The sequence below is a fragment of the Cupressus sempervirens genome, chromosome 5, assembly GCF_028749045.1.
Source record: "Cupressus sempervirens isolate cs-2001-9-10 chromosome 5, ASM2874904v1, whole genome shotgun sequence".
Lineage (NCBI taxonomy): Eukaryota > Viridiplantae > Streptophyta > Pinopsida > Cupressales > Cupressaceae > Cupressus > Cupressus sempervirens.
The window spans coordinates 367,093,327-367,105,234 of record NC_143122.1 but is presented as its reverse complement, the minus strand read 5'-3'; the positions used below and the strand labels follow the sequence as shown (position 1 = coordinate 367,105,234).

The 11,908-nt window shown below is 36.9% G+C and overlaps 1 protein-coding gene across 1 annotated transcript; it reads right to left on the bottom strand.

The window, feature by feature from the left end:
• Window positions 1-3,520: 3,520 nt before the first annotated feature.
• Window positions 3,521-4,546, bottom strand: LOC149556266 (uncharacterized). The gene has a single exon (XM_089829787.1). It carries the CDS (start codon window positions 4,544-4,546, stop codon window positions 3,521-3,523), a length of 1,026 nt encoding a protein of 341 aa, XP_089685913.1.
• Window positions 4,547-11,908: the final 7,362 nt, after the last annotated feature.

Sequence of the window (11,908 nt, the reverse complement as noted above, 5' to 3'; positions counted from 1 at the left end):
CGACCCCATTCGATCCATATAATTGATTGCCTTATGTCCTTAGGGGTCCTAAGACCCCTAGGAACACATATCATGATGCAATGGGTCAAATGGGATTGTAGGTTAGCCTACAACCCCATTTGACCCATATGATCAATTGCCCTAGTCCCTAGGGGTCCTAGGACCCCTAGGGACACATGTCATGGTGCAATGGGTCAAATGGGGTCATAGGATAGCCTATGACCCCATTCGACCCATATGATTGATTGCCCTATGTCCCTACGACCCCATTCAACCCATATGACTGATTGCCCTATGTCCATAGGGGTCTTAGGACCCCCAGGGATACATGTCATGATGTAATGGGTCAAATAGGGTTGTAGGTTAGCCTATGACCCCATTCGACCCATATGATTGATTACACTATGTCCTGAACACATGTCATGATGGAATGGGTCAAACCTATGACCTCATTCAACCCATATGATAGATTACCTTATGTCCCCAAGGGTCCTAAAGAAACATGTTGGGATGCAATGGGTCGAATAGGGTTGTGGGTTATCCATTATTGTTAAGAATCTTTTCAATGTTCTTAATAGCATTAGGAAAAATAGAAGGGAGAAGGATAAGAGAGTTTCTTGAAGGGTTATTACAACCTCTTTGGTAAGACATCATTTGAGAAAGGGTAGATATATGAGACAAACTTGTATTGACTTGAACCTAAATCGTACTACTTTGAGAAGAGCACTTACTAGAAGAGAGAGAATAGACGATCCTCTTCAAAATGATATATGGGATTTTGGTGGGAGACTAATTCCATATTTTGATAAGTTGCTAATCAATGATGTGAAGCAAGAAATTACATTGTTCATTGGTGTATCACTGTGTAACTTTGAAACCATTGATCTTGGCATTGAATCATCAGCACCCTTAGCTTCAAATAGGACGGTGAACCATAGTGACACCCTTGTTTCAACCATGGAGACCCTCCAATGTACACAACCACCCTATACCTAAGAGTCTCCAAGGTGCCCTAAGTGCATTTGGAGGTCAATCTTTTGAGGGTCGTAACTCAGAGCTCATGGGGGCTATCAGTGAAATGTTGAATGCTATAGGATGGTCATATTGATGTCTACAATAACCTAGTGGGGTATATGCACCAAGTTGTACGCACTTTAGAAAAAGTAAAATTTTATAAATGGGTTGCATACCTATAGACCATTTATTTTATCTCAATTTTTTAGCTTCTTCCAATAGTAGCGTGTACGCAAGTTGCATAAAACAACACTTTTCACCACCCGCCTTGCCGATATGCCTCCTCACTGGCAAAATTCAAGATCACAAGCATGCCCCCGCCCATGCCATATGTGATCTAAACTTCATTTTGCATTGTTTGATACATTTTTCATATTGTTTTGTAGGTTTTTAATATTGTTTTGTAGGGTTTTTACAATTTTTATTTAGATTTCAATGGATTTTTTATCAAGAAATGTCAATAATCAACTAGCAGATCCACAAGAACCTCAAAACCCTCAAGAACCTCAAAACCAAAACCATCCCCAAGAAGAACAACAAATTCTGCAACTTGAACCAATTGCAAGACCTCTTCCTGACACACAAGAAAATATAATAAATGAAATAGGAAGAGGCAAAACTAAATTAGAAGGACTCATTGGTCATACACGATGCTATTAGAAATAATTTTTGGGATAGATGGTGGATGGTTTTTGATGCTTTCTTGCACTTTGTTAGTTGTTCTCCTGCCTCTCCTAGGTGGTGATAGCTCACTGTATTGAAGAGATGCATCACTACTTCTTGTTTGGACTTTACTCATAAATTACTGCACTGAAAATACTCATACTAGAGTAACGAAGTTGGCAAGTGTGCTTATTTCTGCCTTTTGCAGAAGAATATATTGTTGAACACACCAACAAAAATATCAAAAAAATAGAAAAGAAGTACAAAAAATCATTGAGTCCCACCGGGCGTGCCAAAAATTGTTGTCACCTAAATTTGCACCCTATCAAATTACAATAAAAATTTTATAATTTAGGCCAACATTGGAATAGCCAAAGGCTGTGGGTAACCTATCAATGATTGAACCTCCAGATTCTAGGCCGTCTCCTTTATGAGAAATCACCTAATTGATTCTTCTAACACTACTTTCTTGCTGAGAAAAGGGTTAAGGAAGATTACAAAAAATAGAAAAAATAAACTACTTCCTAAAAGGTGATGCACTAAAAATGTTTAAAGAAATGTTTCAACTAATAACGACCATTTCACCATCAAAATGCAGGAAAAACACTAATGAGCACTCAAACTTTATATTGGCCTGCAACAGTATTTCACATTAAGGTTTTGATTCTCACTCATTAAGAAAAATAGAAATTTTTAACTTAATAAGATGAAAATGAAACAAACACAAAAGGTGAGCTATAGACAAAATACACTTCAGTGACAAGGTATGAACTGAGATAGATTAACAAGGAACCCTTGGATTCACAAGCTAACCTGATCAAATCAGAAAAAAAAAAATACATAGTACCACTGAAAAAGATTGAGGCTTGAAAATCCTTTCCAAAATGAACCTGTAAAATGCTTGTCATATATTCAACTTTTCTTCAAAATAGTTATACAAAAAGCACATAACAGTACTCAGGATAAAATATCACTCCATACTGTTTTGCATAACTTGAAACTAACTTCTAATGAGCTCTAAAACTCATTAAGTACAAAACCCAACCTCTTGGGTCGTATGCACAAACATAGCCCTGAAAATAGCCTCCCCGCTCCTCCAACAAGCATTCAATGACTATAAAAGTCAAGCCAAGCTATCAACCACCCATGTGACTTATCAAAACTACCCCCAAAAAGCTCAAACTGTCAATAAATGCCCCTTAACAACCCCTTGGAATGCTCAATTCGATCCCTAACATGCTCAAGCAAGTCCTATATTCCCTTTATTTGTTCCTCCAACTGATTCTGCATGCCTCATAGGTAATTAATTGATCATAAAAATCAATTATTAAATGCTTATGCACATACAAAATAAAATAAAGCTCATAAGAAAACTTAATAGCATATTAATATATCTTTTACAAGATAATATTAACACACTATTAACATATTTACACATTGAGCTTTATTAAACAAAACTAAGGAAAAAAAAAAAATGCCAATAGGCATAAGGGCTCAGACTTGAAAAGATATTACAATATAGAAAAGGGTGTCTTTTGCATATGAACCCTAACATCATTAAGCATATTTCATTTTTCCATTTTGCTTCTTGTCTGCGATAATGAAGAGTTCTGAAACCCTTGCCGCCATGAGAGCCTGAAATGTAATTTGTGGGCTGACTGAAGACATAACTCCATTTGATTTTTCCCCTTTTCATAAATTTTTAAGTAAAAAATTGTGTCCATTCATTCAGCTCGAGCTACCATGTACAATAACAGGTAAGCATGTATGAATTTGCTTTTTTTATTTATTGGTATTATGGCTACCATTCGTAGGATTGTTACAAGAATTCCTTGCTATTATATTAAGAAGAATGTTCTTCAAATTCTAGGTTCTCTTCTTTTTTTGGCCATGTATGTTCGCCTGCAAGAGGATCTAGAACATTCTCAACAACAATGTGTTCCTGCTCTAATGTGTTTGGCACCAATGATCGAAGAATCTTCTGACTTTGTGAGTTATCATCTAATTGCACGAAATCCACTTTACTCTTCTTGTGTCGATTAAGAGGAAACATATCTTCAAGAATGTCAATTTGATCCAGTTGAAAATCTCCAGCTCCTTGCACATGAACCAACTGGTTAACAGATAGACTCTGTGCCCGCACATAGCATGAAAAGTAATTTGTACTCTTGCCTAAATCATGATCCAATGTTGAAATTTCAACCTGCTGAGCCATAAGAAAAGGCAGTTGATTCCTCCATTGAGGTACTGACAAGTGCAGCTCACCCAAATGTCTTACTAACTTTTGAAAGTCATCCTTCATATCTGCAGGGAAGATTTTACAGTCTTCTGGAAATTCATTTGTAAGAGTTGAAACACATTCTTTTTTACCATCCAGTTTCTTCCTTTGATCCATTGGTAAGTCAATAATCAAGCCAATAGTGCTGGGCAAACCCAGAGCTCTAAGCATAGATAAGCATTGGCTTCCCATTAGATCAATATATCGATTGTGCACAACTCCATTTCTATAGCCATCAGCTGAAGCTATAAATGCAATTATATCTGCAACCTTTGCCATGTCTAAGCATGTATGAAGATCGCCATGCGGTGCTTCCAGAATTGTCGATCTTAATTTGCAAGTAGAAGAACAAAGAACATCTGTTATAGCTTCTATTTTTCCATTATCTGATATATCAATCTCTATTGTATCTGCACCATTCAAAATGTATGTTTCATCCAAAGCAATTGCTGATGAAAGTTTTTGCTTTAGTTTTGTCAACTGAACATTTGATGAAAGAGGAAATAGTACAATAATCTGTGGGGGACTTGTTGAGCCAGTTAAAGCACGTTTTTTTGCCAAAAGTGCAGCCCACTTTTTTTCCCAAACCATTTTACAACATTGGATCCTGGCATCTTTTGCTCCTTTACTCATATCATGCTATGAACCCTTGGATATCTTTGCACCTGACTTAGATAGTTTGTGTATATGCCTTGAAGATTTTGATGCAAACCGAGTTTTATGTGGCTTATTCTTCTAAAATCGAGAGCCAGCCATTGTAGACTTACTCTTTTTGGATTTCAAAATTCAAATAATATGAGCTCTGAATAAGTTGTTATACTCTTTGAATTAAGGGGATTTATAGTGCATCGATTACAATACTCTTCATCTATAACTTTCACTATATTTGTTGCTTGATCATAGAGGTGCTGAATTTGCTTGTTTGCATAAACAACTGAATGTTGTGGCAAGTATAGAACCCACACTTCTATCCACATTAGTATTATTGAACTTTGGAATAGATGTCTGTCAGCTCCTTTGCAAAGGTAATCTTGAATCGTATGGATATTACAAATGCACTTAACATGCTCATTCTCTGAAGGATCCAAGGTTATATACTTTACTCGAACAACAAAACTCCCCAAATATTAATCCTTTTTTGTATAACTGATGGATGTTTTCTCATGAGTCCCATCACAAGATTCAAGCTCAAATGTGTTCTCTTTACTACAACAAACTACCTTCTTTCTTCCCAGGCAACAATTAATCTATATTTTTGGATTTTTTTAAAAAAAAATGTTGATTGAGTTGACTTATAGGGTTCGAGCATGGGCTCGTGACACCTATAAACAACTTCATTAGCAGTTGCACTTGTTGTTGATCATTTTAATGTCTCTTCTTTCTACACATTGCACAAACATGTTAATAATAAAATCACTTGTATGCATTGATTTTCAGACTTCTAATATTGTTGCTCCATGATTAATTGAATTCACTGTTCTTGTTCAAATCAGGATCAAGAGTAAATGGTAAAAGTGTATATGTATGTTTTACGGAACCAGACATTGCTTAGATCCATATGGATCTAACCTGTACCTTTCTTTGACTTTTTTGCAGGAGTTGAACACTTAGGGAACCAAGGAGAACTTAGTTTCATCAAGGCAACCTCAGGAATGCGGGCTCAGACCAGCCATATACCCCCAGGCAATGGCTGGTTCCCTTTCTCTACTTTTGCATGTTCATTTGTATCATTTATTCTATTTTCTACATGTTCCTTATTTGCACAAGAATAGTGAATAGGTCACTCTCACGGCCTTGTGTGAGAGATTTTGATCACTTTTTCATTCAATACATGTTCTTTAATTCTTTAATGTATAAACTTCAAAATGAAAATTGTCATTGTTTAACACAAATAAAGAATTTTCTCATTTTATCAATGCAATGTACTTTTTCCGTTTCTGTGAATATTGGCAAATGAATGCAATTGATAAACAGTAATGAATGTTAAAACAAAATTTCATAGGTAATGAAATTTTGATAACAGTAATATAGCAAACACTTCCCTTAACAAAAATAATATCTGCTACCAGTTTATTCCAAATCGAAGCAATCAAATTCAAAATACACTGAGCATTAGATAAAACAAATGATAATATAATACAAGCCCCAATAAGCATAGTAACAATGCAAGATCTATAATGGTATTACCTACAAATCAAGATTGCATCAATCCTACCCTTTATAGTATTAACCCAATGCACAAAGTGATATTATAACTATGCTCCTACCCTCTATTTCACCCATATATTTTATGTCTTAAGTTTTCTGTCAGGATTAGTGGTATGGAAAATACCTTGGGAGGGATCACTAGATTGCAAGAGTTGTGTTATCTTGTGTTATCCAAGCTCAAATTCTTCAACTACACCAACTTTGTACTCATATAAAAAATAATCAACCATGAAGGTGTCTTAGATTAATTTGTAGATTAGATTCATTTTAGTACAATGTAATGGTTATAAATGATTCTTTCTATGTAAAAAATTTGTAAATTTAATTATTCAGGTTAATCTTAAATATTATCAAATTAACATATTGTATTACCAACATATAACAAATTATTACACAAACATGCATTGAGTCAACTCTGAAATTGCTATGAGAGAAGAGTGTTAATCAACAATTTAAATATTTAAAAAAGTTAGAATTGGACTATGTGAGATTTCCCTTGCATGTCATAGAAAGGACTCAAGATGGGGGATGATGTAGAGTATGCACAAGGAAGCACCAAACAAATCAACCTAATACCCAAATTCTCCTAACTCCACAAGGACTAAACAAGGGTTATGACTCACTTCCAAATGAATACAGCATAGATAATACAACTTTCCAATAGGTTAAAAACTCCACTCATCCAAGGGAGATAAGAATTTGACTTCCCCTTATTGGATCAGCAATGACCTTCTTCCCACAAGGTAACAAAGTGGGTTTTGATGTTCCAAGACCTCCCAACACCAAAAGTGGAAAATTAGCGGATCTATTCATGGACCTCCTAGCAGTTGGTCACCTAAATGAGAACCTTGAGATTTATTAGGAACTCCATGAAAGAAATCGGTAGCTTGAGAAGCTCTCCATTTGTTAGCTGAATTAAAACCTTGGATTGTAGATGGCTAGCCTTCATTGTATAGACCAATTTTATAGATATATAATCAAATAAATAGTGTATTCATCTAAGAATAGAAATATTATTACATAAGAAGAAGATCAAGTTTTACAATTGCTAATAATCATTAATGTATGTACATACACTTAAACCTAAAAGGGATGACCTAAAGAAGACAAATTAAGTATGAAGTCGATACAAAATCAATAAGAGAGTTCTAGCATGATATCTTCAATATTTTTTGAATTAGAGAAAACTAAGTATTAATATGATGATCTCTATGAATCTATATCACCATCTAGATGTCTCTCTGCGTCTCCCTAACTCTCTCTATTTTATCTCACATTCATCCTCTTCTTATATCTCTATTCATTTATCACTATCTTTTTATTTTCTTTAATCTTCATGTCTACCTACACCTTCTTTTGTTTCCCTCTATCTCTATGCATCTTTCCTTCTCTCCCTCTCTCCTTCTCCCTTTATAATTATATTTCCCTACTTCTCTCTTTCTATCTCTCTATATAATTTTTTTTCATATCTCTCTATCCTTGTATCTCACTCTCTCTTATCTATGTAGCCATCTATCCTCTTTATCTCCCCCTCACTAATGCAGAGATATTGAGCAAGAAGTGAGGTTTAAGCACTTTCTTCTTCCTAATCTACCAAACTAAACTTGTGGCCTTCCTAATATCTTACTCCTTTAGGATATCATTTTTGTGGCCTATCCAAAGTGATAGGGTCATTTGTGAACTCCTCCAAGGTGAGTACTTCTCCAATCAAGATCTTGCACCTTTTTGTTTTAGGGACACTAGCCCTGTTCCAAGCCAATAAATGTAACTCTTCACCAATGGCTTCACCAACCCCAAGTTTCTATTGGGACACCTTCCTTATGTTGAATTGATCGAGAATCAACTCTTGGTTTAACCCTCCAATTATTGTATAGCACAAAATGTTGACTATCATAGAATTCCTTGTAGGTCTCCTACTTTGATTTTTTGGACTTAAATTCCTCTTAGGTTGAAATATAACTATTCTATGTGTAGATTTAGACACCCTTTTGGAATTTATTTAAGACTCCAAAGCCTAGATTCCCAATTCCATTCCTGTGGCACCTAACCCATGTAAAGTACATAGACCTAATAAGGTCACACTAGGTTTGGTTTTCAAAGTAATTACTAGATAATTGGTGCATGGCCTCAGACCTCCTCTACTAACCAAAAATAACTCAAACCCACCACTAAACTACACCCATCAATTCAATTCAACATTTTTAAATCTTTTTGGTCTCAATCCTACCTGAATACACTAAAGCTATTCAACTTAGGGACTAATGCAAACATGGTTTTTCCATCAAGAAACTTCTTGAGCTCTAGGAATCTATAATTATACCCTCCTTACTTGAATTTTCTAGAATCTTAGAGAATTCCACTTGTTCAAATACAAGTTAGGGCTTCATTTGTGGAATGAGCTCTTAATAAGCCTTTTCCTAGATTGTTTCTAGAAAACTTGCCTTAAACACTTTAAATAAAAACTAAACTATCTCAAACCAATTTAAAATATCACAATAACACAAAGGATCTTCAAAAAATCAACTTAGTTTGTAAGAATCACCATAGATATGATCATACAACTAAAACCATACTCCCTAAGACCTAATAAATTGTATTTCCATTTTACTAGGTATTCATAGTAAGTAGACCTCTTGTTTTGTTTGGCTATCCTCTTGTCTAGAATGCATTCAATTTCTTGTACTGGTGGTTGAGGGAGATCTTGTAGCTCCTTGTCTTATGGTAGATCTTCATTACCTATAATGGAAATACCAGTAATATGACCTTTATATGCATATAGGTCAGCTATATCATATAATAAGTTTAAATTAGATAACCATTAAACACTTTGTAAAGTACTACCTACATATCATTATAGCTACGTCAATTGAGTTCAAATTAATATTTAGAATCTAGGAACACATCAAGAAAGACATATGAAAGGTGAGAGAGATTTGGCACATTTACTCGGCTACATTGATTTAGCCATGTTTACTCGGCCACCTGGAGCTAACAGAGCAGACAGTTCGATCCCACAATGAAAGGTGAGAGAGATTTGGCAGTTGACAACTTTGTACTGGTCAACACTACAAGTTTCAACATCACCCAAGATGGCATCATAAAATGAAAATGGAGTGAGATCTCCAAAAAGTTAGAGAGGTTATTGTAGTTCTTTGCAACATGGTCCTGTAGGAACTAGAATCACATCCATACCTCGTACGAGCTCCGAGATATTCCCTATCAAAGATCACAACCCTATGGCATTTAGTGACCCTTAGGGATGTTCGGGTCTGGCGTGCTCGAGAATGTTCAAGTGTTGAGGGGATAGGACAAGGTTGGGGATAGGGTTTACCCAGCCACTTGAAGCTAATGGAGTAGATAGTTTGATCCCAAGATGAAAGGTGAGAGAGATTTGGCAGTTGGCAACTTTGTACTAGCCAACATTGCAAGTTTCAACATCACTTGAGATGGCATCGTAAAATGAAAATGGAGCGTGATCTTCAAAAAGTGAGAGAGGTTATTGTAGGTATCTGCAACACAGTCTTGTAGGAACTAGAATCACATCCATACCTCACACGAGCTTCGAGATATGCCCTATCAAAGATCACAACCCTATGGCATTTAGTGACCCTTAGGGATGTTCCAGTTCAACATGCCTGAGAATGTTTGAGCACTAAAGGGGATAGGATGAGGTTGAGGATAGGGTTTACCCAACCACCTAGAGCTAATGGAGCAAACAATTGGATCCCATGATGAAAGGTGAGAGAGATTTGGTAGTTGGCAACTTTGTACTAGCCAATACTGTAAGTTTTAGCATCACCTGAGATGGCATCATAAAATGAAAATGGAGTGTGATCTCCAAAAATATAGAGAGGTTATTGTAGGCCTTCAAAACATAGTCCTATAGGAATTGGAATCGCATCCATACCTTGCACGAGCTCTGAGATATGCACCATCAAAGATCGCAACCCTATGGCATTTAGTGACCCTTAGGGACATTCTAGTTTGTCATGCTCGAGAATGTTTGAGCATCGAAAGGGACATGACGAGGTTGGGGATAAGGTTTACCCGACCACCCAGAGCTAATGGGGTAGACAGTTCGATCCCACAATGAAAGGTGAGAGAGATTTGGTAATTGACAACTTTGTACTAGCCAACACTACAAGTTTTAGCATCACCTGAGATGGCATCAAAAAATGAAAATAGAGTGTGATCTCCAAAAAGTGAGAGAGGTTATTGTAGGTCTCCACAACACTATCCTATAGGAACTAGAATCACATCCATACCTCACATGAGCTCTGAGATATGCCCCATTAAAGATTGCAACCCTATGGCATTTAGTGACCCTTAGGGACGTTCCAATTTGGCATGTCTGAGAAAATTCGAGTGCTAAAGGGGAAAGGATGAGGTTGGGGATAGGGTTTACTTGACCATTTAGAGTTAACAGAGAAAACAGTTCAATCCCACGACGAAAGGTGAGAGAGATTTGGCAGTTGGCAACTTTGTACTGGCCAACACTGCAAGTTTCAACATCACTCAAGATGGCATTGTAAAATGAAAATGGAGTGTGATCTCCAAAAAGTGAGAGAGGTTATTGTAGGTCTTTGCAACATGGTCATGTAGGAACTAGAATTGCATCCATACCTTGCACGAGCTTCGAGATATGCCCCGTCAAAGATCATAGCCCTATGGCATTTAGTGACCCTGAGGGACTTTCTAGTTCAGCATGCCTGAGAATGTTCGATTGCTAAAGGGGACAGAACGATGTTGGGGATAGGGTTTACCTAGCCACCCAAAGCTAATGGAGTAGACAGTTCAATCCCACGATGAAAGGTGAGAGAGATTTGGCAGTCGACAACTTTGTACTAGCCAACATTGCAAGTTTCAACATCACCCGAGATGGCATCATAAAATGAAAATGGAGTGTGATCTCCAAAAAGTGAGAGAGGTTATTGTAGGTCTCTGTAACACGGTCTTGTAGGAACTAGAATCACATCCATACCTTGCACGAGCTCTGAGATATGCCCCATCAAAAATTGCAACCCTATGGCATTTAGTGACCCTTAGGGATGTTTCAGTTTAGCATGCCTGAGAATGTTCGAGCACTAAAGGGGATAGGACGAGGTTGGGGATAGGGTTTACCCAACCACCCAAAGCTAACATAGTAGATAGTTCGATCCCATGATGAAAAGTGAGAGAGATTTGGTAGTTGACAACTTTGTACTAACCAACATTGCAAGTTTTAGCATCACCCGAGATGGCATCATAAAATAAAAATGGAGTGTGATCTCCAAAAAGTGAGAGAGGTTATTGTAGGTCTCTATAGCACAGTCTTGTAGGAACTAGAATCAAATCTTACCTTGCACAAGCTCTGAGATATGCGCCATCAAAGATCGTAGCCCTATGGCATTTAGTGACCTTAGGGACGTTCCAGTTTGGTGTGCCCGAGAACATTCGGGCACTGAAGGGGACAAGATGAGATTGGGGATAGAGTTTACCCAACCACTTAGAGCTAATGGAGCAGACAGTTCAATCCCACGACAAAAGGTGAGAGAAATTTGGCAGTTGGAAACTTTGTACTGGCCAACACTACAAATTTTAGCATCACCCAAGATGGCGTCGTAAAATGAAAACAGAGTGTGATCTCCAAAAAGTGAGAGAACTTATTGTAGGTCTTCACAACACGGTCCTGTAGGAACTAGAATCTCATCCATACCTCACACGAGCTCCGAGATCTGCCTCGTCAAAGATTGCAGCCCTATGGCA

Bases quoted from the DNA above. Each gene is read 5' to 3' on its own strand.
- LOC149556266 (XM_089829787.1), bottom strand. From the start codon at position 4,546: ATGGTTTGGGAAAAAAAGTGGGCTGCACTTTTGGCAAAAAAACGTGCT.